We start from the raw sequence: 26,554 nt of genomic DNA, 5'->3' as shown, positions 1-26,554 counted from the left end.
CTTTTAATGTCAATGACCCCTACAATTATTATCTCAAAATATGTTGTTCCAGGGACACACACACCCACACACACACACAGAATCAAAGATTTGAGTAAAAAATGTCTGCTTTAAAAGAATAATACAGTCAAAGATTTGCACACATTTTCACAGTTTAAAGAAAATAGCAGATCTACAAGCTCATATCGTGGCACTCGGTACCGCACTATGAGCTCATATATAGTATCTGCTATTTCTTAATAGCCAAAGTATTAAAGAAAATGGTTAAAGTGGTTACGTGACACAGATGTGTTTCCGGTCTTTTCAGGGGACAAATTGGACCAAATATACCGTACACTAGACCACAAGAAATATTATTGTATGATTATCTTTGGTCTGAGTTAAGTTATTAAAAAATTGATTTACAAATGTTATTCAAACTCCCATGACTTATTAACCATGCAACAACGTTTAACCAACATTAACTACATTATTCAGCTAGGTTTGGTAACATTTTAAATGACTATGCAGAAATAGAAAAATAAATATGCAAAATAAGAAAATCTCTATGGAGCTGGAGCTGTGACTAGACAATGACTTGTTTTGATAGTGGCATTATGGGCTTTAATACTGTTCTTAAATCCAAGTGAGAAGCAGACATGACACTATAACCGTATATGATTAAAATGCCTATATTACATTGCATGGTGATGTCTCTATACCTCCACTAAAGAGCTCCTCCAACCATTTGACATCCAGTTATGCTTCTCTCACTTGCTAGCTATCTTGTTTATTAGCTGACACATGCACCGCTAATGATAACTCTGCTGCTTGATTAATTATGTGTTGTCAACTTATCACTTGTGTTTTGAGAGACTAAGTCCATGAGGTGTGGGTCATGGAAGCATTGGTGCTGGTTTTTTATGTCCATTATGTGGTGAAACTATCCTCTCCTTAACAACCCTACCGCCTATCGCCCTCTCTCTCTCTCTCTATGCATCCTAACCCAGATGATGGTCAATAGAACCACAGAGGTATACAGACCCATTCTACTGATGATATGTTTTCTTTTTAATCACTTACAATAATCTTTTCAGCTCTTTCGTTTTGATCGTTCCCTTATTGAATGGAGCCTTATTGGAAAGTGCATGTCAGAATCGTGAACCAAAAACATGGCACTGGTCGTGCATTTGACAGTGCTGTACTTTACACTGCATGGCTGAAAGTGTATATCGTGATTTACTGTGGTTTTGATAGATTATTATTATCATACATTTATTTTTGTTTTGTTAAAACAGGAGACATTATATTATTATTTTATTTAACATTCATCTATTCTAGTTTATTTTGGTCTACTTATACTGGTCTATTATTTTACATAACTGTTATATAAACAACATTAAAGTCATTGTTATTATTTTATGCAACACATGTCTACTCAAGCTTGGGTTAACTTTGTTTCTTAATTAAATTGCACCATGTCTATCAGAATGGGAAGGTAAGGAGTGAAACAGTATCGCTACACCTCTGTCTATAATGTAGATATTTATATGTAGCTCATATATAAATGTCCACCTGTCCGTCCTAGTACTGTACATACTACGTGTATAGCATAGAAGCTTAAGTTTCTTTTTGTACATCATTGTTTATCAATGTTTCTTTTTGTTTCTTTGTTACATACTACAGTACATGTATAGCATAGAAGCTTAAGTTTCTTTTTTACATCATTGTTTATCAATGTTTCTTTTTGTTTCTTTGTTACATACTACATGTACAGCATAGAAGCTTATAAGTTTCTTTTTGTACATTATTGTTTATCAATGTTTCTTTTTGTTTCTTTGTTTTTGTTTAGTTTTTTGACAATGGGGAGGGGGGGGGGGGTTTCAGGTTTTTTATTTTTAATAGCAAACAGGGTATTGTTTGAAGGCTTTGGCATGTGCTATTTTCTGCATGTGTCGATTTTGGGGTATGATGCATTTCTTTGTATTGTATGTTAATCTATATGTCTCATTTGTTTGTTTGTTTCTTACAGCCTCACTGCTTCATTGGCATGTTGCATGCTTTAGGGTCAAGGCTATTTCAGTTTGAGTTTGTGTTTGATGAATCTGAAGCAGAACATAATTGTCTTTCTTTCTTTCTTTCTTTCTTTCTTTCTTTCTTTCTTTCTTTCTTTCCTTCTCCCATCCTCTGTCTAACAGAGTGGGTTCACTCCCCTCCACATTGCTGCCCACTATGGTAACGTGAACGTCTCTACTCTGCTGTTGAACAGAGGAGCCGCTGTGGACTTCCCAGCCAGGGTAACACTGCTTCCTAGTTCTTTTTCTTTGGCCCTGCTGCATTACAAACTCTCCACAATTTCTAATCTTAAAGCATAGATTTCTAGACCGATTATATACTTCTCAAAAGAATTAAGGGGACACTGATCATTTTGTTTTTTGTAAGCAGTATATAAAAAAAACACATAACACGTAATGAAAGATTTAGTAAAGGACAAATTAAGAGAGCAGTGTTCCCTTAATGATGTCATTGTGTTTGATCTTCCGTCCTGGGCGGCTGTAGCTGACTAAGCTGAGTGGGTAGAAAGACCGTCTGGAAATCAGAAAGTCGCTGGTTTGCACAGTCCATGTCAGTGGTTCTCAAAGTGGATTTCAGGGACTCTCTAGGTTCCTTTATGGGGCCTGGGGGTCTAAATTGACCCTTACAAGGAACCAAATGGATCCGTTATTTTGTACACTGTCAAAGTTAATGGGAGACCTGCACATTTCAATGTTTGAGAACCACTGGTCTATGTGTCAAAATGTCCTGATAAGTGTCCTAAGACACACATCCCCAACTGCTCCTCGGATCCTGAATGAATGGCATCCACTGTTCCTAATAGTAAGAATGAGTAAATGCCTAATTCCACATTTCTGACATCACAGAATGGCATAACACCTCTCCATGTGGCATCCAAGAGAGGCAATACAAACATGGTGGCCCTGCTGTTGGACAGAGGAGCTCAGATAGATGCTAAGACCAGGGTAAGAGCCGTTTTTAAATGAATGTTGACTGGGCATTTGACACCCTCTGCTGTTTTTAAAGGGCATGGCAACCCGCTGCTATTATGTAAAGATAAACCAATTGCATTTCAATATTCATGTCAAAGCATTTGCATATAAATATAATACTGTGTGTGTGTGTGTGTGTGTGTGTGTGTGTGTGTGTGTGTGTGTGTGTGTGTGTGTGTGTGTGTGTGTGTGTGTGTGTGCGCGCACCTCACAGGATGGGCTGACCCCCTTGCACTGTGCCGCCAGAAGTGGACACGACCCTGCATTGGAGCTTCTACTGGAGAAAGGAGCCCCCATGTTAGCCAGAACCAAGGTTTGATGCTCACACACACACACACACACACACACACACACACACACACACACACACACACACACACACACGCGCGCACGCGCGCGCGCGCGCGCACACACACACACACACACACACACACACACACACACACACACACACACACACACACACACACACACACACACACACACACACACACACACATGCACACACACATGCACGCACACACATGCACGCACACACATGCAAGCTTCCTTTGCATGCCTTTTACATAGTAGATACTGTGGAATGATACTGTCTGTTCCCTTCAAGATTATTTATTTATACCTTATATACTACGACACATGAAGAATACAGTTATTTGGTCTTGGTTCCACAACATTTATTATAATCTCTGTTCTCTGGATGCATCTCTTTCCAAATGTCTGTATTGTCCCACCCAGAACGGGCTTTCCCCATTACACATGTCGGCCCAAGGAGACCACGTTGAGTGTGTGAAGCACCTGCTGCAGTACAAGGCGCCTGTTGATGACGTCACTCTGGACTACCTGACAGCGCTGCATGTAGCGGCTCACTGCGGCCACTACAGAGTCACCAAACTACTGCTGGACAAAAGGGCCAACCCGAATGCTAGAGCACTGGTATGGACACACAAACGCATGGAAGCAGAGGCAAATGCGTGCACACATATGAACTTTGGTGCGCGCCTACGTTCTCACACAAAAGCGGAGAAGCACACATGCACGTTTGCACACTAACAGTTAATCTAGGAGGGATACTTGCAAACAGAAACACACAGGTAGACACGTATAACTGTATAGCATGTCCAATCCATACTGTTTGTGCATATGGACCATTCCCTCGCACACAGATGCTGTCAGTCTCTCAGTCATTAACTCACTCACATGCTCACTCAAGCAAAAACTCATTGGTTGAATCACTTTCTCTCAGAGGTCTTCACAGGTCCAAAATGATGGACCAGAACCCTAATGCAGTGGTTCTCAACCTTTTCAGGCCGCGACCCCCAAAAGAATCATATTTTAACTGGTGACCCCCCCCCCCCCCCCCCACCCTGACGAGTTGAGGCATTACATTTTGTTAAATGACATAGAACACGGTTCTATTGTGAAAATAGCAGATCTACTGTATATGCTCACAATGCCTCGGTGTTGTGAGCATGTAGATCTGCTATTTTCACAATTTCTGACTCTAATATTTGACAATTTGGCCAATGTTTAATTTGTCATTTTAGAAGTATTAAAAACTCCCTTGTCACTTGCAGATATACCCTCTATAAACTTAAACCTTATGTTTGTTTGTTTACTGTTGAGTGAGAAAACAATGTTGCACATTAAGCTAATCATCTGGGGACCCCCCAAAATAATTCGGGGACCCCCCTTGGGGTCCCAACCCACAGGTTGAGAACCACTGCCCTAATGGACCCTTGAAAAACCCCAGAATCAAACGAGATCCGATTGATTCTGATTTTTTGTAATGATGGATCTGATCCCTGATTAGAACCGTGAAATGTGTTTTGAGATATTTCTGAATTATTACAGAACCGACAATTGGGTATTATATGGACCTGACCAGTACATGCCAGTGATAGGCTTCCTTAATTAAATGTAGAAACTAGGTAGCAGCCTACATAGCAAGACAATCACATTTTATCACATGTTTTCACCTCGCTGAAAAAGGTATTCATGATGTCACACCTACTGTATGATGTGCTCTCTCAGCGCAGCTGGCAGCCTTGCATGCATGCGCAGCTCAACTGTTTTGTCGCTTATTTTGTGCTGCAGTAATCTGATCCTAGGTCGGCCTAATCATCACGCAGCACTTCATGCTTTTCTCTCCTGATCAGCGCTGAGTATGGGTCTTCTCGGATCAACTCGGGTATTACAAATAAGGCCTGAGATAATAGCATCTGAACCGACCCAGACCCCATTGACCATAATAAAACACAGACCCCAACCTTGGGTCTTGGGTATTGTCGGGTATAATTTCGGTTCGGACCCGTGAAGACCTCTACTCTCTCTCTCCTTTTTGGACTGGTCTCCATCAGAATGGTTTCACGCCCCTCCATATTGCCTGTAAGAAGAATAGAGTGAAGGTGATGGAGCTGCTGGTCAAATATGGAGCCTCCATCCAGGCCATTACTGAGGTGACACAGTTGGACACAGTTTGTGACCATTTACCTTCAACATATTATACTGTGTATTGAATATGTATAGGAGTTGTATAAGTATGTATAAGAGTAGTGCATTTTAATATTGTACTGGTGTCTTTCTCTCTACCTCGGTCCTTCATCGCTCTATTCCTCTCTCTCCCTAGTCTGGATTGACCCCCATCCATGTAGCAGCGTTCATGGGCCACCTGAATATTGTCCTCCTTCTGCTGCAAAACGGAGCCTCTCCCGATGTCTGCAATATCGTGAGTGTTGCCCAGTCACAGCTTTGGACTCTTATATGAAAATGATAAGTCATGCATTAATAATAATACATTTTATTTATAACGCACGTTGCATTTTTGCAAATCTCCCAATATATGAATGAATGGACCATTGTAAAGCACTTTGAGTTTGCAACTTTTGCTTAGAAAAGCACTATAAAAATGCAATTACAAGTCTGGGTTTATGGTTCCTTATTGAGGTACAACATCTCAACTTTTTAGCACCCACATACAGTATACAGAATGATTGACAGACAGACCTGCTAAATGTAACGTGGACTGGTGTGGTTGGTTATTGGTTATTTTTGGGTATGCAGTACACGGATGATGATACTATATATTTCCATTGGCTCTTTTTGTTTTACTTTTAACAGCATGTCCTACAGTAATGCTGTATGCATTTGTGTGTTCCAGCGAGGTGAAACAGCCCTCCACATGGCAGCACGTGCTGGTCAGATGGAGGTGGTTCGCTGTCTGCTAAGGAATGGTGCTTTGGTGGACGCCATGGCCAGGGTGAGTCCACTGCCACGCCAGATATTAGCTGTTGGCAGTCATTATTGGCAGTTTACTGTCAGAACCCGCACAGCTTGTCCATGTATGTATGTATACGTGTAACGCCTGATACTGTGGTGATGTGTCACTGTGACATCACAGGTGACATCGCAGTGATGTCAGATACTCAGAACAGGGATCTAAATATACAGTATAGGCATAAACAGGTGACATCACAGTGATGTCAGATCTCCATATATGGGCATAAAAGGGATTAGTGCTGTCTGATACTCAGAGCAGGGATCTCCATATATGGGCATAAAAGGGATTCTGTTAGGGATCTCCATATATGGGCATAAAAGGGATTGTATCCCAGATGGCCAAGACAGATGGCGCGACCTCGCCCTTTAGGGCATGGTCGCTTTTCGCCATTGGGCGTCTTACTGGTGGTATGAATATGCTCCGCTTTGTGCTTTTACTGTGGACAAGAAAAACAATAAAGCACTGGGGCTTGATTTATGGTTTCCTTCAACTGACTTTGAATTTGTCTTCCATTGATATTCTCTGACCCTCTCTCCCCATTGTCACACACCTCCAACCCCTAGGAGGAGCAGACACCCCTCCACATTGCCTCCCGTCTGGGGAAAACAGATATCGTGCAGCTGCTCTTGCAGCACATGGCTCACCCAGACGCTGCCACCACCAACGGGTACACTCCCCTCCACATCTCAGCCAGGGAGGGTCAGGTAGAGACGGCCGCGGTGCTCCTGGAAGCTGGAGCCTCACATTCACTGGCCACCAAGGTGAGTGATACATGATACACATACTGTACATCAGATACGTACAGTATAGGGGATCTTGTGATCTAGGAAATACTGAAGATGTAGTTAGTTTTGTATTTCATTGCATGAGGTTTGGATGAAAATCTGATCAATCCTGATTTTGTTTGGTCTGGTGAAGGTGATGTGTGGCTACATTTATAGAAAGCACATAGAGTAGAGGAGAAATCAACGTGTCTTACAAAGCGTTATACTGTACACTTAAACATGACAAAAACAATGTATACTATGAGTTTGCATTTTGTATGTATGTACAGTATTTTGGATCAAGTGACCTCACAAGGATTGTATCCTACCGAGTGTTTATGTAAATACTCACATAAAATATAACCAATCAATCAGTGTACTGACACACAGACGGAGACGGATGCAAACACTTATACAAGTACTCAAGCAACATTCATCATCAGTACTAAATAGTGAAGACCTCTTTCCTTGAAATGTTATTGAAGTTCACTTTCTCCACCCCCAACAGAAAGGATTCACTCCATTACATGTAGCTGCTAAGTATGGAAGCCTGGAAGTAGCAAAACTCCTTCTTCAGCGCAGAGCTCTCCCCGACGACGCTGGCAAGGTGAGAATAAGAGATAGAAATCTGGCATGCTGTGCTGTACCACAACACATAGTTTACACAGATATCGATCAAAGTTTGTCATAGACTCAGGAATGTTTTTTCAATGGAAATATAGAAATACCCATTAACTTGAACTAGATGTTTCTTTGACTGGAATTAGGATAATCTTAGTGTTATTACTTGCATGACTGCATAATAAGACATATTGTGCATATATATACACATGTATATTGTTTCAGAACATAAACGTCTGTTCTTTAACCAATATTTGTTTTAACAGAATGGCCTTACTCCACTGCATGTGGCAACGCACTATGACAACCAGCAGGTGGCACTACTGCTCTTGGATAAAGGGGCATCACCTCACACTACTGCAAAGGTTAGACTGCAATACTTTTGGCATTTTATTACGTTTTACTTTCCATTTTTATGTATTATGCTTTACCTAAGATTTTAAGCTGTTTCATCTTTACGTTTTTCTTGTTTTCTTCTTTTGATATAAAGCATTTAGTTTTTCTTATTTGCTTCCTTTGAATGTATGTTTCAAATTTGTTTTATCTCTTTAATGCACTTTGAGCTTTATATTTTTTATGAAAGGTGGTATACAAATAAAGTGTATTATCATTATTACTATTATTATTCCTTAATCCTTATACATGAAAATATCTATGTGGATGCCACCTTAGATAAGTGACAGAGACATCGTGATCGCTATTATGTTCCAACTCACTCTCTCTGGGAAATGTGTTTCTTGGTGCAGAATGGCTACACTCCTCTCCACATCGCTGCCAAGAAGAACCAGACAGCAGTGGCTTTGGCGCTGCTGCAGTACGGAGCAGAAACCAATGTACTGACTAAGCAAGGGGTCAGCCCACTACACCTGGCAGCCCAGGAAGGACATGCTGAGATGGCCAGCCTGCTACTGGGCAAAGGAGCACATGTCAACACAGCCACCAAGGTCACACATGCAATTCATGAATACATTTCATACAGTACAGTGCACAACATACGTGCATGCACAGACAGACAAATCCAAGTACTTTAATCGATCACATTGGCACATCACTCACATACACAATTCACCCTTTGTCAAGTCCCGCCCATTGTCCTGCCCCTCTCCATACCCATTGGTTGCTGTGTCTTGGTGGGACATTCAGTGGGACATTCCATCCACTGCCATGTTAATTCAGTTGCTTCATATTGTGAAGCAACTGCTCAATTCTAATTTCAAACTTTGTTTCAGTCAATTGGAGCTGCTCAGTGGCAGCATAGTGAATCAGCATGTTTTTAAATGTTTTTATTCCTCCAAAAATTATGTTTTAGCTAATTCAACATAAAAAAGGCGGAACCAGGGCGGGACAAGGCAGATAGAGCCTGCTGGTTGGTCAGTCAGGGACCAACCAGGAGGCTAACAAAGGGTGAATTGATATAGTCCTTACATGTTTTCTGTGGACCTCAGGATGCCTTTAAATGTATGGAGAACTTTATAATCCAACATTATATATTATTATTAACATTATATAACAAACATCAACCTCTCCAACATGAGTTTCTCTCTGCTTGGTTGTACACAGAGTGGACTGACTGCTCTGCACCTCTCTGCCCAAGAAGACAGAGTCAGTGCAGCAGAGGTGCTGGCCAAGCATGATGCAAACATGGACCAGCAAACTAAGGTAAACATACCGGTATACTCTAATAATCAGTGATGTTAAAGAATGTGGAACTGTATTTCAGGCAGGGAAAGTGTGAATGCAGTTCCCATTGAAGCCCTTGAATTCCATGGACTGGATAACTTGAAGTCATTTTGTTTGTTTTATTATGTACGGTATTATTATTATTTTGTGTGTAGTGTTGTATTTATTAGATGGTGTCTGCCACTTTTAAAAGCAATGCCAAGCAGGGTTTACAATGCCATGACCTGCTTTCAAATACTGGCTGACAGAACATAATAATTGTCTATAGAATTAACAACAGATGCAACTAGTTTCTTTAAGAATCAAGTCATGAAACCGTTAGGGTCATGGAGAAACATAAAAAGATCATTGCATTTTATATCAGGCCAACACTGGGTGGGACAGATTACAATATTTTCCTCTCTTACACCTATTTATTCCCTTTCCATTTCAGCTGGGATATACCGCTCTGATAGTGGCCTGTCATTATGGAAATGCCAAGATGGTGAACTTCCTGTTGCAGCATGGTGCCAATGTCAACGCAAAAACCAAGGTACTGTAGCCTAGGTTTTAAAATGTCTGTCAAACTTATCAATTTACACTTTAAGATGCTATAGGATTTAAGTCTCCTAGTCTAATAACATCTTGTCTTATCCTACAGAACGGATACACACCCCTTCACCAGGCAGCACAACAAGGAAACACACACGTAATCAACGTGTTACTACAACACGGAGCCAAACCCAATGTTACTACAGTGGTGAGACAAACAATCAACCCTTTCTCACAAATCAAGAAAATGTATTGTTAGCCGTTTTTTAAGCGGTCTCACTCCCTGTCTTTGTCTACCTCTCTCTCTGTGTGTCAGAATGGAAACACTGCTCTGTCCATCGCTAGACGCCTGGGCTACATCTCTGTGGTAGACACACTGAAGGTTGTGACCGAGGAGGTCATCACCACAACAACGGTATGTTTCATCAGTGATCCTGTCCTGTCAGAATCTACTGTAGTTCCTGGACACGATTTACTTACCCCCCATATTTCCACAGAACTTTTCCCCAGATCCCACTTTTGTACAATTGTTGACCTTGTTTGTCATGTTGTGTTGTTTGTCATGTTCTTGTGTTGTGAATGGGTGTCACAGCAGACGGTTACAGAGAAACATAAGCTGAATGTTCCAGAGACGATGACTGAGATGCTGGATGTGTCTGATGAAGAGGGTGAGTGAAGCCTAATTTACTGTATGCCTTGGCGAATAATCACTTGACAAAATGATGGACATTCATCTAGTTATGTTTTTCAAAGCATACATTTTACCTTATTTTGAACACAGAAGGAATCCTCTTAATTTTTACATGGGAACAAGCAACTATTTATTATAAGCCACTCTCTTGCTCCAACGGAGTGTCGATGGGGCAACGCTTTCAAGCGCTGGCACAATACAAAATCTATAGTCACAAGTCGCAAAGTAAAGCCAGAGTAGCACCCTTTCCCCTGTTGATTTTAAGACATGGATTGTGGGTGATGTATTTAGTTTTGTAGCTGTGGTTCATAAAACTGTGTGTTCTGTAGCACTGAAGCTCATGGATGAAGAGCTATTCGATGAAGTGTTTCTGGAGGTGGAAGGTACTGGACAATTGACAGACAACCACTCTGTCCTTCCCTGCCTGCCAGTGTGTACTTGAGGCAATAGTCAGCCTCTGTGTTCTTGTGCATTATAAAAATCGGTTGAAGCATGCTGCAATGGTTTTAATCCTAGAAAAAAAATTATACATTTAGAGAAACATTGTCTGCAGTGTATGTTACCTCACACTTACCATCTTAAATCCTGTCTGCCCTAGTCTGCCTTGAAAAACTCCTCCTTAAAAACCTCTAAATCAGTGTGGTTGGTTTTTGCTGTTGTGTACTTACGTATTGTACTTGTATGTCTTAACCACATGAACCATATACCATTGCGAACATTTGCCCGAAAATAGCAGATACAAGCTCACAAGTCACAACACATCACCTTATGATGCGGTGTGAGCATGTAGATCGGCTATTTCCGGAAAAGATATTGGTGTAGAGTTAAATAATTAAAGTTGGAAAATTAAGGGTTTAAGTGGTTAAGTATCTATTTCAGGGAAATCCCTTTGTTTTTACAGGCAGAAATACAAGTGTTATACCACAGCAAAATCCTCAGTGTTCGTTTAAAGGAGTAGTTGATGACTAATTTTCTATCAATTACACACCCCATGAAGCCTTAAATTCATGGAGATTCTTTCTTTTTTTTTCTTTTTTTTTTGAGAGAAATATGTGAAAAAGTTGTTCACTTCCAGTAGAAACTAGAAAGTGTGACATTTTGCTCCTAGGGGTATTTTTGTGTGCTGAATTAAAAAATGTACAGATCCAAGCACTTAACCCATGGGATCTGGTCGTAAAATGATAATTAAAGATGGCCGCCAACGTTTAAAAGTCATGAGGTAACAAAGATTATAATACAAAACCTAATTAAACCAAAAACGTTGGTGGACATCTTTAATTCTCATTTTACATTCAGATCCCATGGGGAAAATGCTAGGATCTGTCATTTTTTTAATTCAGCGCACAAAACTACTCCTGGGTGCAAATGTTCACGCTTTCTGCTGGAGCCTATTTTTGTTACATATTTCCCTCACTATTTCTTTTTTCTCGCATTCCTAAGCCAATACTTTGATGACTGGGTCACTCAGTAGGAAACTCTTGACTCTTCTCCCGGAGACTCCACCAGTCATCAGATTATTGTCTCAGGAATGCGACAAAAACAAAGAAATCTCCATGAATTCAAGGCTTCATGGTGTGTGTAATTAACAGAAAATAAGTCATGTGTTGGGGTGAACTACTCCTTTAAGGATTTTACTGTGCAGAGAGAATGCATTCATGTGATGGTGTAAACTAACTGCACGGGTAGTAGAGAGAAGTGTGGCGGACATTGTGAGATCCACCACGATTGTGGGTCTCTTGATTCACAGACTGACCGACCGTGGCTCTGTCTGATCATTTCTCCTGTTCCTTCCTCCAGGTGAAGATACTATGACCGGAGATGGAGGGGAATATCTGAGAGCAGAGGACCTCAGAGAGCTGGGAGATGACTCGTTACCTGGACATTACCTGGATGGCTTCAGCTACATGAGCCATAACCTTGACAGGTCAGACACACACTCACACTCACACGCATACGCACACGCGCACGCACACACACACACACACACACACACACACACACACACACACACACACACACACACACACACACACACACACACACACACACACACACACACACGCGCACACATTCCAAAAAGTATTTACTTTCCATCTAGCTGGCAGTCATGATTTTTGTCTGTGATACATTGTCATTAACCAAGATATAAAAAATATGCATGTGTACAGTGGTTGCATACGTTACCCACAATAAACACACCCAGAACTGACTGCTTCATATCATAATGTCCCAATAGGCCCAACCAGACTCCTCTTACTCAAAGCTTCCACCAGAGAGAGGGGTTTCTGATAGAAGACATGATTACCAGCCACCAGGTGAGAAAGAATCATCATACTGTACTTATGCCTGATTTATACTTGGTTGCGTGCCATGTCGCGCACCGACAATAGCAGATCTACAGGTGCGCCGCATTGTGAGCTTGTAGATCTGCAATTTTTCAACGCATGGCACTGGCGAGCGCCACCAAGTATTAATCAGGAGATAAAGTGATCTGTCTGACTCAGTTACGGAGGTTTACCATCCATCACTGTTATTATTGGAATTAACCTTTGCATCACTATCTTTGGCGCTCTGTAGGTGTCAGCTTTATCTATGAAGGAGGACTCATATCGACTGAGCTGGGGCGCGGAGCACCTTGATAATGTGTTGCTGTCTAGCAGCCTGCTACACTCTGGGTTAGTACACACACACACACACACACACACACACACACACACACACACACACACACACACACACACACACACACACACACACACGCACATGAGTGCTCTCTCTATCTTTCTCTCTCACTCTCTCACTCACTCACTCACTCACTCACTCACTCACTCACTCACTCACTCACTCACTCACTCACTCACCCACTCACCCACTCACTCACTCACAAACATACAATATAATACATGCACACATAAACACACTGAAACACAGGCACCATTGTTATTTCCTATATATTTATCGTCCATATCTTTTACGGTTTATTTGATTTGTGAACATGCTGCACATGTTTCAGTTTTGAGGGGCTCAGGTTTCTCCACCCTTGTTTTGTCCACCCCCTCACAATTTCTAATAATCTTTTTGTTCCATCCTCTTCCCGTGCTCCGTACTCTATCTCTGGTTAGGTTTTCCGTCAATGTACCTGTATTTCACTCCTTCCCTCTACGTTTTTCTTATTCTCTCTCTCCTGTTCTTTCTCTTTCCTCTCGCTCTTTGTCGCTGTGTTTGTGACCGTGTTTGTTGTGTTCTGCTTCTAGCCGTTCCTCACCGTGCCTAGACCATGACAACAGCAGGTGATGTTCATCATATTGACTTCTCTCTCATTCTCAATCTGTCTTTCTCTGTCTCTCTTCCGATCTCTCTCTCTCTCTCTCTCTCTCTCTCTCTCTCTCTCTCTCTCTGTCTGTCTATCTCCTCTTCCCCTCTACCCGGTAATCCACATCTTTCTGGTTTAATTTGGCATATTCTGACAAGTTATATGTTGACATGAATGCCGTGCATGATTTACTTTGTCGTTGATAAGACTATCTTTATGCTAGCCTTAACTTAATTTGCATGTGTCCTGTCTAGACAGTAAAATCCTCAGTGTTCATTTCAGTCTGAGAACATTGATCCAAAGGAAATTGTAAGGGTCCATTTGGGTCAATTTGCTTGTCGCAGATGTCTTTCAATAGATACTTAATGCTCGCTTGTCTGACATCATCCAGTGGTTGGATCTACTGTAATTTCCTCTTTGATGCGAAAGATCGACTTGGGAGAGCATGTTTAAAGCTCTCCTCACTCTCCTGTCTAACCCTAACTGAACAGTGTTCTTTTATCACCGGTGAAACATTGGTTGTGGTTGTTCTATCGCCACAGATCGATGTCACAGAGCAGTGCTCTGTCCGTTTCAGTTGCTTTGCCTGCATGAAGTTCCTCTGTGTTAGCTACATATTACATGCTTGAGTACACAGTAAAATCCTCACTGTTAATCTATCCATTTGTAACTCTGAGAGGGTCCAAATATAACTAAATAGACCCTTACAACCCGTAAGGGTCCATTTGATTACATTTGTACACTGTCGGAGTGAAGGATTTTACAGTACATCTGTAACATGTCCTTTACTCTATTGATATTTATTTATTTCCTTCATTCGCCACATTCATACTTTTTGTACAGTTTCCTGGTCAGCTTCATGGTTGATGCCCGAGGCGGAGCCATGCGCGGTTGCCGTCACAATGGCCTGCGCATCATTGTGCCGCCTAGGAAGTGTTCCGCGCCCACACGGGTGACATGCAGGCTGGTGAAGAGACACCGGCTGGCTTCCATGCCCCCTATGGTGGAGGGAGAAGGGCTGGCAGGACGCATCATAGAAGTGGGCCCTACTGGTGCCCAGTTCCTGGGGTGAGCATGTGATTGGAGTGTATACGGTGTATTCTGGGTCTACATGCAGTGGATGTGATTGGAGTGTATACAGTGTATTCTGGGTCTACATGCAGTGGATGTGATTGGAGTGTATACGTGTATTCTGTGTCTACATGCACTGGATGTGATTGGAGTGTATACGGTGTATTCTGTGTCTACATGCAGTGGATGTGACTGGAGTGTATACGGTGTATTCTGTGTCTACATGCACTGGATGTTATTGGAGTGTATACGGTGTATTCTGTGTCTACATGCACTGGATGTGATTGGAGTGTATACGGTGTATTCTGTGTCTACATGCACTGGATGTGATTGGAGTGTATACGGTGTATTCTGTGTCTACATGCACTGGATGTGATTGGAGTGTATACGGTGTATTCTGTGTCTACATGCACTGGATGTGACTGGAGTGTATACGGTGTATTCTGTGTCTACATGCACTGGATGTGATTGGAGTGTATACGGTGTATTCTGTGTCTACATGCACTGGATGTGATTGGAGTGTATACGGTGTATTCTGTGTCTACATGCACTGGATGTGATTGGAGTGTATACGGTGTATTCTGTGTCTACATGCAGTGGTGGAGGAAGTACTCAGATATCTAACTGAAAGTAGGAGGAGAAATACTCTGTTAAAAGTAAAAGTCCTGCATTCGAGACTTAACATAAGTTGAAGTACTCAAGTATTAGGATCAACATATTACATTATTATTATACATATATTACATTATTATTATACATAATACCAAAATGTTATTATGCAAAGATTGTCCCCTTTCAGAATGATACATGTTAATTAAAAGTATTTAATTATTATAATTATTATTGACGCATTAATGTGTAGTTAAAGTGGCGCTATGTATTTTTTTAAGGAATAAAATGTATTTTTGACCAATCTGTATGGTAGAGTATGTTAATACAATATAACTTGTACAATTGTGGTTATATATTGTCTCCCTGCTCTTCTATTGAGATATTTAGATTGTGTCAAAGGCCATGTCTCACCTACTGTAGACGCAGGATCTGACACGAATCAATTCATCCCCTGAGCAAGCATGCAGGCTCTATTCGCTCAATGGTAAAAATGTCAGCACTCCGGATTAGAAGAGGAAAGTTACATAGTGCAAGTTTAATGTAGAATCGGGTTAGGGTTAGGGAACGTGATGATCGAGTGTGTTTGAGTATGTGTGAGAGTGAGTGCGTTTGCGTGTGTGTGTGTGTGTGTGTGTGTGTGTGTGCGCGTGTGTGTGCGTGCGTGTGTGTGCATGTGTGTTCATGCTCTCTTCTCCGCTCCCCTCTTTGTGCTGCGTACGGATCAGTAAGCTCCACCTTCCCACGGCTCCGCCCCCTCTGAACGAGGGGGAGAGTCTAGTCAGTCGCATCCTGCAGCTGGGTCCTCCAGGGACCAAGTTCCTCGGGTAGGGCAACACCACCCCTCTAGCACCCTAGTCATAGGGCTGGGCGATACGACTTCCCCGATTACGGCTAATGAACGCTTATTAAAACAAATAAATAATGAAATTAGCAGATCTACAAGCTCACAACACTTCGCACCGTGACACGATGTGAGCTTGCAGATCAGCCATTTTCACTGTTTTTTGTACACCATCACTGTACAATGACATATACAGTATATTTCCAAATAGTAGCCCGGGCGTTTAATTTGAACCCCCAGCGCTTGATGCGCAAATTGATTAGTAAATCTATTCAAAAATGTTCCTGTTGATTTTTTCTTTCATGATTAACCTTCATGAGCAAGATTTAAGTAAAGTAAATATCAGTTTTGATATATTTTTGATGAATTGCCCAGCCCTACCCAGTCATACCTTTCCACACCACCCTATTCAAGGGTTCATTGAAATCAAATCCTCTCAACCTGTGGCTTTCTTTTAAGGTTGCGTTACTCTCGCTTGCCTTTGTCTATCCCAGCACGTTATCAGTTCACACATACCTTTATGATTGTATGGATTATGGATGGATTTTTTTTTTCTTTTTGTGTTTTGTTTAATTTCTCGTAAATTATTCCCTTGTTTTGCTGCATGCATTGCACACTCCTTTTTTCTTTAAACAAGATTGTTATTTTTCTCTGTGAATAGAATACATTTTTTATTAGTTCCCACCCTGTCTCACATTACTGTAAGTCGGCCCCCTTTGCCATGCTGCTGCTGCTGGTTTCATCTCATGTTATGTGACATAAACCCCCATATTTCTTCTCAGGCCTGTGATTGTAGAGATCCCCCACTTCGCTGCTCTGCGGGGGACAGAGAGAGAGCTGGTGATCCTGAGGAGTGAGACCGGGGAGAGCTGGAGGGAGCACCACTGTGACTACACTGAGGAGGAGCTCAACCAGATACTCAACGGCATGGATGAGGGTGAATATGACCTGGGATGTTCTCCACAAATGGAACTGGGTTACTCCGTGTACACCCTCTCTGAGAGGGTACAGACGTAATGTAAACGTAGTGTGCATTCGTACACGCTCTTTGGAAATAAAGATAAGCGATCACATTCATTCATATATACAGTACCCATTGTAATTTACAGTTTTTGATAGTCTACACATTATATTCAGTGCTTGGAGCGCAAAGGGCATAAGTGGCATTTTCAGACATTTTACAGGACAGCTTTTCATTGATTGTGATCATTTAATTAAATATAAATAACACAAATAAATAAATGAATATTTTACAATATATGAATTAAAGCCTACAGTATATATTGCTAAAATATGTTGTTTTTAATACAATTATTACAATCAATGTAAAGCTGTCAATTCTCAAAATGTCACATACAGTACCCTTGTTCTCCAAGCCCTCTGTATGTTAATTCTTTCAGAGACCCAATGCTAAGATCTAGGGCCAAAATCTATTTTATCTTTATTGGAGCGGTGAAACTCCAATGGATAGCTTTGTGTGTCCCGTCCAGCATAAATAGCTGCAATTGGTGACCAGAAGAGGGCACTGTTTCGCAGCCTACTCACACCAGTATACTGTAATCTACTGACAGACAGGAACAGATTGAGAAGGGCACTGTTGTGCAGACTAGACACACACACAGACAGGGTATAGCTGCTCAGATTCACCGCTCCACTTCGAACCGAGGTTTTTTTATTGTCATTTATATTGGTTTGGTTCTCGACTCTTATCTCTACTGTGTTTCATTTGTGTGGTGGTATTGTAGTCCCTAACAGGACTGTTGCATTGAGGATGAAATCACTGGAGTGGTCCTTACCTCTGATCTTGCCTTTCAGAGCTGGATTCCCCAGAGGAGTTGGAGAAGAAAAGAATATGTCGCATCATCACCCGGGATTTCCCGCAGTACTTTGCAGTAGTGTCAAGGATCAAGCAGGACAGCCATTTGATAGGCCCGGAAGGTGGTGTGCTGAGCAGCACCCTGGTGCCTCAGGTCCAGGCTGTGTTCCCTGAGGGAGCCCTCACCAAGAAGATCAGAGTTGGACTACAGGTAGAATAGAGGGTTAAAGTGTTTAAGACGTTAAAGTGTTTAAACCGATTTTGATCCTATACAGTAATATTATCTAATTTTGCTTGGGACCCCATGGAACCCCCTAAAACAGTGGTTCTCAACCTTTTCAGACTGCGACCCCCAAAATAATCATATTTTAACTGGGGACCCCACCCTGACACCCTAAGACACCCTAAGAGTTGAGGTATTACATTTTTTATAACACGGTTCTATTGTGAAAATAGCAGATCTACATGCTCACAATGCGAGGCGTTGTGAGCATGTAGATCTGCTATTTTCTAATTTTCTGCCTCTAATATTTGACAATTTGGCCAATGTTTAATTTGTCATTTTAGCAGTATTAAAAAGTCCTTAAATTGTCACTTTAGAAATGTGCATATACCCTCTATACACAGGCTGAGAACCACTGCCCTAAAGGATCCCTTGGGGGTCCCTGGGTTGCCCTTTTAGAAACACTGCACGAAACTACATACTGAATAAAGCAGCGGTAACTATATGAGTCTGTTTCTTGTTCTTCCTCATAGGCACAGCCAATCAATATTGACCTAGTGAAGAAGATTCTGGGTAACAAGGCCACATTCAGCCCAATCGTCACGCTAGAACCAAGAAGGAGGAAGTTCCACAAGCCAATCACAATGACAATCCCGGTTCCCAAGAGCCCCAATGATAGCGCACCCAATGAGTTTAGTGGGGAGAACCCCACCTTGAGATTGCTGTGCAGTATTACTGGTAAGTAGACTAAAGTTTCCAGCAACATGATACCACTATGTTGTTTTAACTAACTAAGGTATAGTGCATACTGTAGGCCTACATACTATAATACAGCATCCTTTGTACATCACAAGCTTTTGCCACCTCCAAGTCTTGTTTCTGGTGACAGAGCATTAAAAAAAGATTCTGACCATTATTTAATGGCTCCTGAACTGACATTATCATACCCATGATGCATTGTGTTGACTAGGCATGAAGTTAGAGAGGGTTACATTTGGACATGGGTTTGGTGTGATTATGGTCAGTGTGATTTGCAAGGATTTGCAAGAGAGACCTCAACATTCAACATTTAGAAACTGTTGACCGGTTCTGGGTCCAGGAGCCACAACCCATTAAAAATGTAAAAAGTCATTCAAATGTGTTGCTTCACTCCAACATTACTTGTGCATGTGCACACCCCCCGGGCACAGGACTAGTGTGTGTGTGTGTGTGTGTGTGTGTGTGTGTGTGTGTGTGTGTGTGTGTGTGTGTGTGTGTGTGTGTGTGTGTGTGTGTGTGTGTGTGTGTGTGTGTGTGTGTGTGTGTGCGTGCGTGCGTGCGTGCGTGCGTGCGTGGTGCGTGCGTGCGTGCGTGCGTGTATATATATATGGGTGTGCACCGTATGGGATTGAATATAGGAGTCTCAGGAGTAATGTTGGAGTCATCTCCAAACTTGGGCACTGTCTCAGCATGCGGCTGTTACAGGCAGCAGTATCAGTGATGTCGGTTATCTCCAAATTTGGGCACTGTTTAGTATCAGTGATGTCAGCATGCGTGTACTGTATATCAGACAGACATCGGACAGACAGACATGCGGTCGTTTATTATTTACACACACACACACACACACACACACACACACACACACACACACACACACACACACACACACACGTGCGCGTACACACACACACACACACACACACACACACACACACACACACACACACACACACACACGTGCGCGTACACACACACACACACACACACACACACACACACACACACACACACACACACACACACACACACACACATATATGTTGTGCCACCGTCTGAATATTCCTGTTTTGTAGTCTGGCAATAAAAGCAACCTCTGTGTTTCAGGTGGAACCACTCCAGCCCAATGGGAGGACATTACTGGCTCCACACCCCTCACCTTTGTTAACCAATGTGTATCCTTCACCACAAATGTATCAGCAAGGTAAAGTCAAATATTACTCAACTACTAAGTTGCTCTGTCAAATTTGTACTGGAGTTAAAGTACTGGAGTATGTGCTTTTAAAAATACTTCAGTGTTCAAAAGTGCATGCTTTAAAAACAAATGCCTACCTAATAGCTGCATTGAAGATATTTAGACATATTTTGTATATATTGCAGAAAGTATCAATAATATAGTAAATAGCACATCTACAAGCTCTGATCCAGAGCTTTTAGATCTAATATTTTCACTATTCATGTCAAAAGTACAATATTTGTTTTTGAAATGTAGTGGAGTGTAAGCGTTCAAAAATACAAATACTCAAGTAAAGTACAGATACTCAAAAAAAATTACTTAAGTACTGGTGCTCTACTACTTGGTGAACAGTATGTTACTATGCTAATCTGATTCCATGAGGGTTTGTCAATGACTGTATATTGCCAATGTGTGGCCATTTTACCTAGTTGCCATATATCTGCCTTACAAAAGTGTGTGATTGATAGGTTGTAATCAGTGATGGTTTGACTGTTCCACTCTTGTTCATTCTAACCCATAGGTTCTGGCTGATAGATTGCCGGCAGATCCAGGAGTCAGTCAATTTCTCCACACAGCTGTACAGGGAGCTTATATGTGTACCCTACATGGCCAAGTTTGTTATATTTGCCAAGACACTGGACCCCATCGAGGCCCGCCTGCGCTGCTTCTGCATGACCGATGACAAAATGGACAAGACCCTGGAACAGCAAGAGAATTTTACCGAAGTGGCCCGAAGCCGAGATGTAGAGGTGAGAAGGAGTAGGGCCTAATGAGGGGAGAGGAATGTGTCAGAACAGTGGAGGTAGAGTGAATGATTAACTACAGTATGCAGAGGGAAGCAACATCCAATGTGGTAATAGGAAAGAAAAGATTGGATTAAGAAGCGAAAGAGTTACAGTATGTGTGAAACAGGAAGATCATAAGGGAGACCAGAGGTGCAACTCGAAACTATGAGGACGTTTTTTGTTAATTAGCTTACTAACCAGTTATTAACATTAGAATGCTGACTTGAATACCATGGGGAAACAGAACCACATTTCACAACAGTGCAAGTGATTTAACAAGTCATAACAATTTTACAATTTAGGCATTTAGCAGACGCTCTTAATCCAGAGCACATCACATCAATACATCAAATGCATAGAAATAGTAATCTAAGTAAAATCTAAAAATAGAAATGTTATATAAATTACGTGTATGGTCATTGAGGGTATAGTTAAGTGCTACGGTAAGTGTATGGGCTAAGGTGGAAGCTCGGGAGTGAGTCTTCCGTTCTAATTGAATTGAATTGAATTGTAATAGCCTCATAGTCACTGCAATAAAATGGCTAGCATAAGTTCTCATACTGCATTGAGTGAAATGACAAAACATTATAAGGTATGATCGTTTTATTTCCAATTTTATTTTAGATTTTTAAAACAGTTGTTATATTCTGTGTCAGGTGCTAGAGGGAAAGCCTATATACGCAGACTGCTTCGGAAATCTGGTGCCTCTTACCAAAAGTGGACAGCACCATGTGTTCAGCTTCTTCGCCTTCAAAGAAAACCGTCTTGCCCTGTTCATCAAAGTAAGGTTATGCATGTACATATTTGGAATCTCTCTGTTTGAGACACACAAATCAGCCTTCATGTAATTAATGGGCTGTGGACCTGACTTTACTGACAGATTCGGGACACAGCCCAGGAGCCATGTGGTCGTCTGTCATTCACCAAGGATCCACGGACGTACCGTAGTCTTAACCACAATGCAATCTGTAACCTCAATATCACCCTCCCAACATACTCTAAGGTAAAGCTCAGTTTCATGCACTGTGTATACTTGTAACAACAGAAGTAGGTGTTTGTTAATCAGTAATGTTTGTTATTTCTCTGTTGTATTCACTTCCTCAGGAGTCTGATTCAGACCAAGATGTAGATGATGAGGTAAGTAGTTTACATGATACTGCCGTCCCATAAAAAAGAAAAGAAAAAGAAAAAAAGAGTCATATCTAACTACGATTTCTTTGGGGCATCCTTTCTTGCAGAGTGAGAAGAGTGACAAAAAATGTAAGTTGAGCTTTGATGTTTTCTATTAGTTGTCTTCTCGTTATAACAAAAATCTATTATAGTTGTGTGTCCTACAAAAACCTTTTGTTTCTAAGTTGTCATATTTTCAGGTATTAAAATAGACCAATTATGTCCATAAATGTTTGACATTTTCAATTGTTAGTATTGCTCATAGGGTCATACAACATTTCTACATACTGTATGAAGGGGTGATTTCATTTAGAGTTCAGCAAAACTGCAGGGAATCACAATGAATAACTAGTATCCTGCAACAACACAATGAATCCAGTCCTGTAATATGTAACAATGCTAGGCATAGAGTATTATATAATAACATTCTCTACTACTAACAGTCTCTTAGTTACCTATTGGTCTCTGGTCGCTATGCTAAGGCTGATATGCACTGCATTCCCCTGTCTTTAAGTCCCATCCATGTTGCACCTTAATTTATCTATTTTCTACACCTTTATCTCGAAATGTAAAGATCAAAGGAATACTTTTTTTTTCTTTTGGGGGGGGGGGGGGGGGGGGGGGGTTAAAGTGATTTTCAACGATCTCAATGCTAATTTTGTGGACTCAACAAAGGACATTAAAGAATATAAATATTCCATTGAACTTTACATTTGTTCACTTCCTGAAACCCCTTATAGCATGCCAAAAAATTCCTTTGCTCTGCATGTAAATAACTTGACCCAGACATACAAACAATATTATGTTGTTTGTATTTTCAAATGTATTTCACATTTGTTGGTTTTGATTATATTCTTATAATTATTTTTGTATGATTTCAGTCATTCTTATCTCCATTAACATATACAGTATACTTTGAGTAAAATAGCATATTTGACTTGCACTGAACTTCAGTTATTTGCATACCTATGCATATGTCTTAGTATGAACTATGTATTTCATTACATAGTTATTGTCTTCAGATGTCCCTGTCTGATGTCATCTTTGTATGAGCCTCATATACAGACCATATTCACACAGCCACCATTTTGTCTGCTGTGAATAGGTCATTGAGGTCCCAAAGACATATCAGGAGTCATAATAACAACAAGGCACAAATGTGTCCATCTTTTATATTAAGTTGCTACAACTGTGTAAAAGATGTTCATTTTGATATAAAAAGTGGAATGCTTTGTCATAACAAATCAAATTCTAATGATACTAAGGTTGTGATTAATCAATCAAAGATTCCCAAGTGTCATGTCACTATAGTCCATTTAATTACTTTGTACTTTTGCAGTATACCCATATAATATATTTATTCGTTTAGTGAGTGGATATTTATTCATAGTTTTTCCTCTAAGTTAAACTCTACTAATATTAACTAACAGCTTTACTATGATTTTTCTGCTTTGACATTTTAATTTGTAAGTAGACATGACTCTTCATGTCAACAACAATCTTGAGATATTTTGTTTGTTATGCCTCTGTCCATTGGATCCATATTCAGATCTCTCTGTTGTTCCCTTGGATTCTTTTTGTAGACTACTTTCCTGTGTTCTACTTATGGACATGTCAAACATGAACACCCAAGTTATTTCTTCTTCATATCATTTTGTTCCTCCTCTTCCTCTTCTGTTTGCTTCGCTTCTGCCATCGCTGCTCCTGTCCCTTCCCAATCTCTTTGGCTTCGTCCAATTACGTTCCTTCTCAAGTCTCCTTTATCCTGTATCCTGTCAGTCTTCTCCTTACTCTCTGAACTGAAGATGAATTTTAATGTCACTGCCCTGACTTGACCACAATTTTCCGATGTCTTCTCTTCCCCAACTTCATTTCTCCCTTATGTTCTTTACCCTCTTTGGTTGTGAACTGTTTTTTTTTTTTATGGAAGATGACGAAACCGAATCAACAGAGACATTCTCCCTGCAGACCAATCAACCTCTTGACCCTGCGACACTGGCAAGCCCAGACCTCCTCTCTGAGGTGTCAGACATGAAGCATGACCTCATAAAAGTGACTGCCATTTTGACAACAGAGCCAATGGAATTCTCCACCTCAGCCGATGAAAGAGGGGCTGCTGGAGTGAGAATGATTGCCGACAATGTATCAGGGGAGCCTTTTGAGATAGTAGTACAGTTTAAAGAGGAGCTGCATAAAGTTGGAGACATTCTGCGGGAAGGAGGTACAGTTAGCAGAGAGGACGGAGTATTACTCTCGGAAACAGAGAATGTTGTAACAAAAATGGAGACTCCCTCTATGATTATGGAACCTGTATTAGAAGAGGTTTATACTGAGAGGAGGAGCAGTTCATTTCCATCATCTGAGGTCAGAAACATGTCAGGCATGGTCACACACCTCAGTATGGACATGGACCATTACTTAGAACAAAGACCTTTAATGAAAAGTGATTCTCAAGAGGATAATATCCAGGAGAGATTTGAGCAGGTTGTTCTAAAGCGTGATGGCAAAAGACGTCCACCAGATATCAAGAAACCAATTAGGAAAAAACTTAGAGATAGGGAACGCTCTGGATGCAGCATGTCTGAGGGAGAGTTGGAGAGGATGAGCTCTGAGGAGTCCCTGGATGGGGATGTTATTCTGGGGGATACAAGCCTTGCACCTCCCTCAGTCCTGGAGCCACCAGAATCTCCTCGTGTGGTTGAGACATCTATTGGATCTATAAAGGATAGGGTCAGAGCAATACAGAAAAAAGTTGAAGAGGAGCAAAGCCAGTGTTTTCCTCAGTCATCAGTCATTCAAAATATATCTGCCACGAGGAAGATGGAGTCAGATATGCCTGAACTTCCTGAAATTCCTAAGTCTCCTAAATCCCCCCGATCTCAGACAGAGAGATTGGAGGAGACTATGTCTGTCAGAGAACTAATGAAAGCATTCCAGACAGGGCAGGACCCTTCAAAAAATAAAGAAGGTCTTTTTGAACATAAAGCCATAGCTGTCGTAAAAATAGAAAGTCCTGAAATTGACAACACAGAATTTCCACCTTTACAAACTCAAACTCCCACAGTGTCCTTACCACAGAGTGATGTTAAGACACTTGACAACATAAGGCTAGAGGAGCAAAGGATAGACTTGAGAAAGAGCTCTGAGGAATCAAATACTATTGGTCATTCCGAAGAGAAAATCCAAAGTATAGATAAAGTGGAGAAAGAGTTGTCAGGGAAGGGCCTCAACCCAATGCAGTTACAGGAACCATGCACTAACACTTATATGAGGCTATCTGAAGACATGCAAATCAGCCCTGACCGCAGACCCTCTGAAGACTTCAGTGCTGACATAAAGGCTGAGCTTGAAGAAAGTCCAGAGTATCAGTTGTTCAAACAGACCTCAAAGACAGGGGATGAGAACTATCAGTTAGACTCTGAAAGCCCTGAGAGTCTCAAGCATGAAGGTATGGCTGTGTTCTCAGATGCCAGCATAGACATTAGACATTGCAGCTCAGGAGAGAGTGATAAACATGAAGGGATGGCTCTGACCCCTCAAATGAGCCCTGAGTTAACCTCCACTGTGGGAGTAGATGTTTATCCCACAGATTCAGAGGACATGAGTGTTAATGAGGTGGCATTAGGATCTACAACCATTGGCAATGCACAAGAATTAATTCCTTCTCAAACTGATACTAAAGTCATACAGGACAAAGTGATGAAAAACACTGAAATTAACATAGAGCCTCATCTCCAAGAAGTACGCATAGAGAGAAAATCCAATTACCTGGTATCACAGGCAGTAAAAGATATGTCAGGCATGTTGTCACTCCTGAATACTGATTTGGACAAGTACCTAGATGGTAGGCCAGTTGCTGTTGGGCAACCACAGGAGGATGTTGTCCAGGAACGTTTTGAACAAGTCATTCTTACAAAGGACAGCAAGAAAGAAATTCTCACCTGCTCCACCGATGAAGATGAATTGTCCAAGGTACATGACACGATACACAAGACAGATAATGTGATGAGAGAAAATGAGACTACATGCAATGCCATAGCAAAGAATGAAGTTGGAGAGGCCAAAGAAATTACCTCAACCTCTGTTGAGCTGCCATTTGAAGAGGTCTGGATAGAGAGAAAAGACTCATATCAA

The 26,554-nt window shown here is 41.2% G+C and overlaps 1 protein-coding gene across 1 annotated transcript in view; it reads left to right on the top strand.

The window, feature by feature from the left end:
- Positions 1-26,554, top strand: part of LOC308282274 (ankyrin-2-like) — a gene marked incomplete at both ends in the record, with an annotated part of 151,297 nt that overhangs the window by 23,297 nt on the left and 101,446 nt on the right. Inside the window, 34 exons of the mRNA XM_080722621.1 lie at positions 990-1,013; positions 1,469-1,477; positions 2,178-2,276; positions 2,901-2,999; positions 3,241-3,339; positions 3,765-3,962; positions 5,387-5,485; positions 5,656-5,754; positions 6,187-6,285; positions 6,870-7,067; positions 7,579-7,677; positions 7,958-8,056; positions 8,438-8,635; positions 9,252-9,350; positions 9,805-9,903; positions 10,012-10,110; positions 10,219-10,317; positions 10,498-10,570; positions 12,391-12,517; positions 12,830-12,908; positions 13,171-13,268; positions 13,848-13,883; positions 14,750-14,974; positions 16,315-16,413; positions 17,213-17,367; positions 18,246-18,457; positions 19,003-19,207; positions 20,336-20,432; positions 20,986-21,214; positions 21,907-22,032; positions 22,131-22,253; positions 22,355-22,387; positions 22,489-22,510; positions 24,351-26,035. Coding sequence (XP_080578747.1) covers positions 990-1,013; positions 1,469-1,477; positions 2,178-2,276; positions 2,901-2,999; positions 3,241-3,339; positions 3,765-3,962; positions 5,387-5,485; positions 5,656-5,754; positions 6,187-6,285; positions 6,870-7,067; positions 7,579-7,677; positions 7,958-8,056; positions 8,438-8,635; positions 9,252-9,350; positions 9,805-9,903; positions 10,012-10,110; positions 10,219-10,317; positions 10,498-10,570; positions 12,391-12,517; positions 12,830-12,908; positions 13,171-13,268; positions 13,848-13,883; positions 14,750-14,974; positions 16,315-16,413; positions 17,213-17,367; positions 18,246-18,457; positions 19,003-19,207; positions 20,336-20,432; positions 20,986-21,214; positions 21,907-22,032; positions 22,131-22,253; positions 22,355-22,387; positions 22,489-22,510; positions 24,351-26,035 — 5,439 coding nt within the window. The remainder of the gene's footprint in view (positions 1-989; positions 1,014-1,468; positions 1,478-2,177; positions 2,277-2,900; positions 3,000-3,240; positions 3,340-3,764; positions 3,963-5,386; positions 5,486-5,655; positions 5,755-6,186; positions 6,286-6,869; positions 7,068-7,578; positions 7,678-7,957; positions 8,057-8,437; positions 8,636-9,251; positions 9,351-9,804; positions 9,904-10,011; positions 10,111-10,218; positions 10,318-10,497; positions 10,571-12,390; positions 12,518-12,829; positions 12,909-13,170; positions 13,269-13,847; positions 13,884-14,749; positions 14,975-16,314; positions 16,414-17,212; positions 17,368-18,245; positions 18,458-19,002; positions 19,208-20,335; positions 20,433-20,985; positions 21,215-21,906; positions 22,033-22,130; positions 22,254-22,354; positions 22,388-22,488; positions 22,511-24,350; positions 26,036-26,554) is intronic.

Source organism: Nannobrachium achirus (genome assembly GCF_963921795.1).
Source record: "Nannobrachium achirus genome assembly, chromosome: 3".
NCBI lineage: Eukaryota > Metazoa > Chordata > Actinopteri > Myctophiformes > Myctophidae > Nannobrachium > Nannobrachium achirus.
This window is presented reverse-complemented; position numbering and strand designations above follow the sequence as displayed.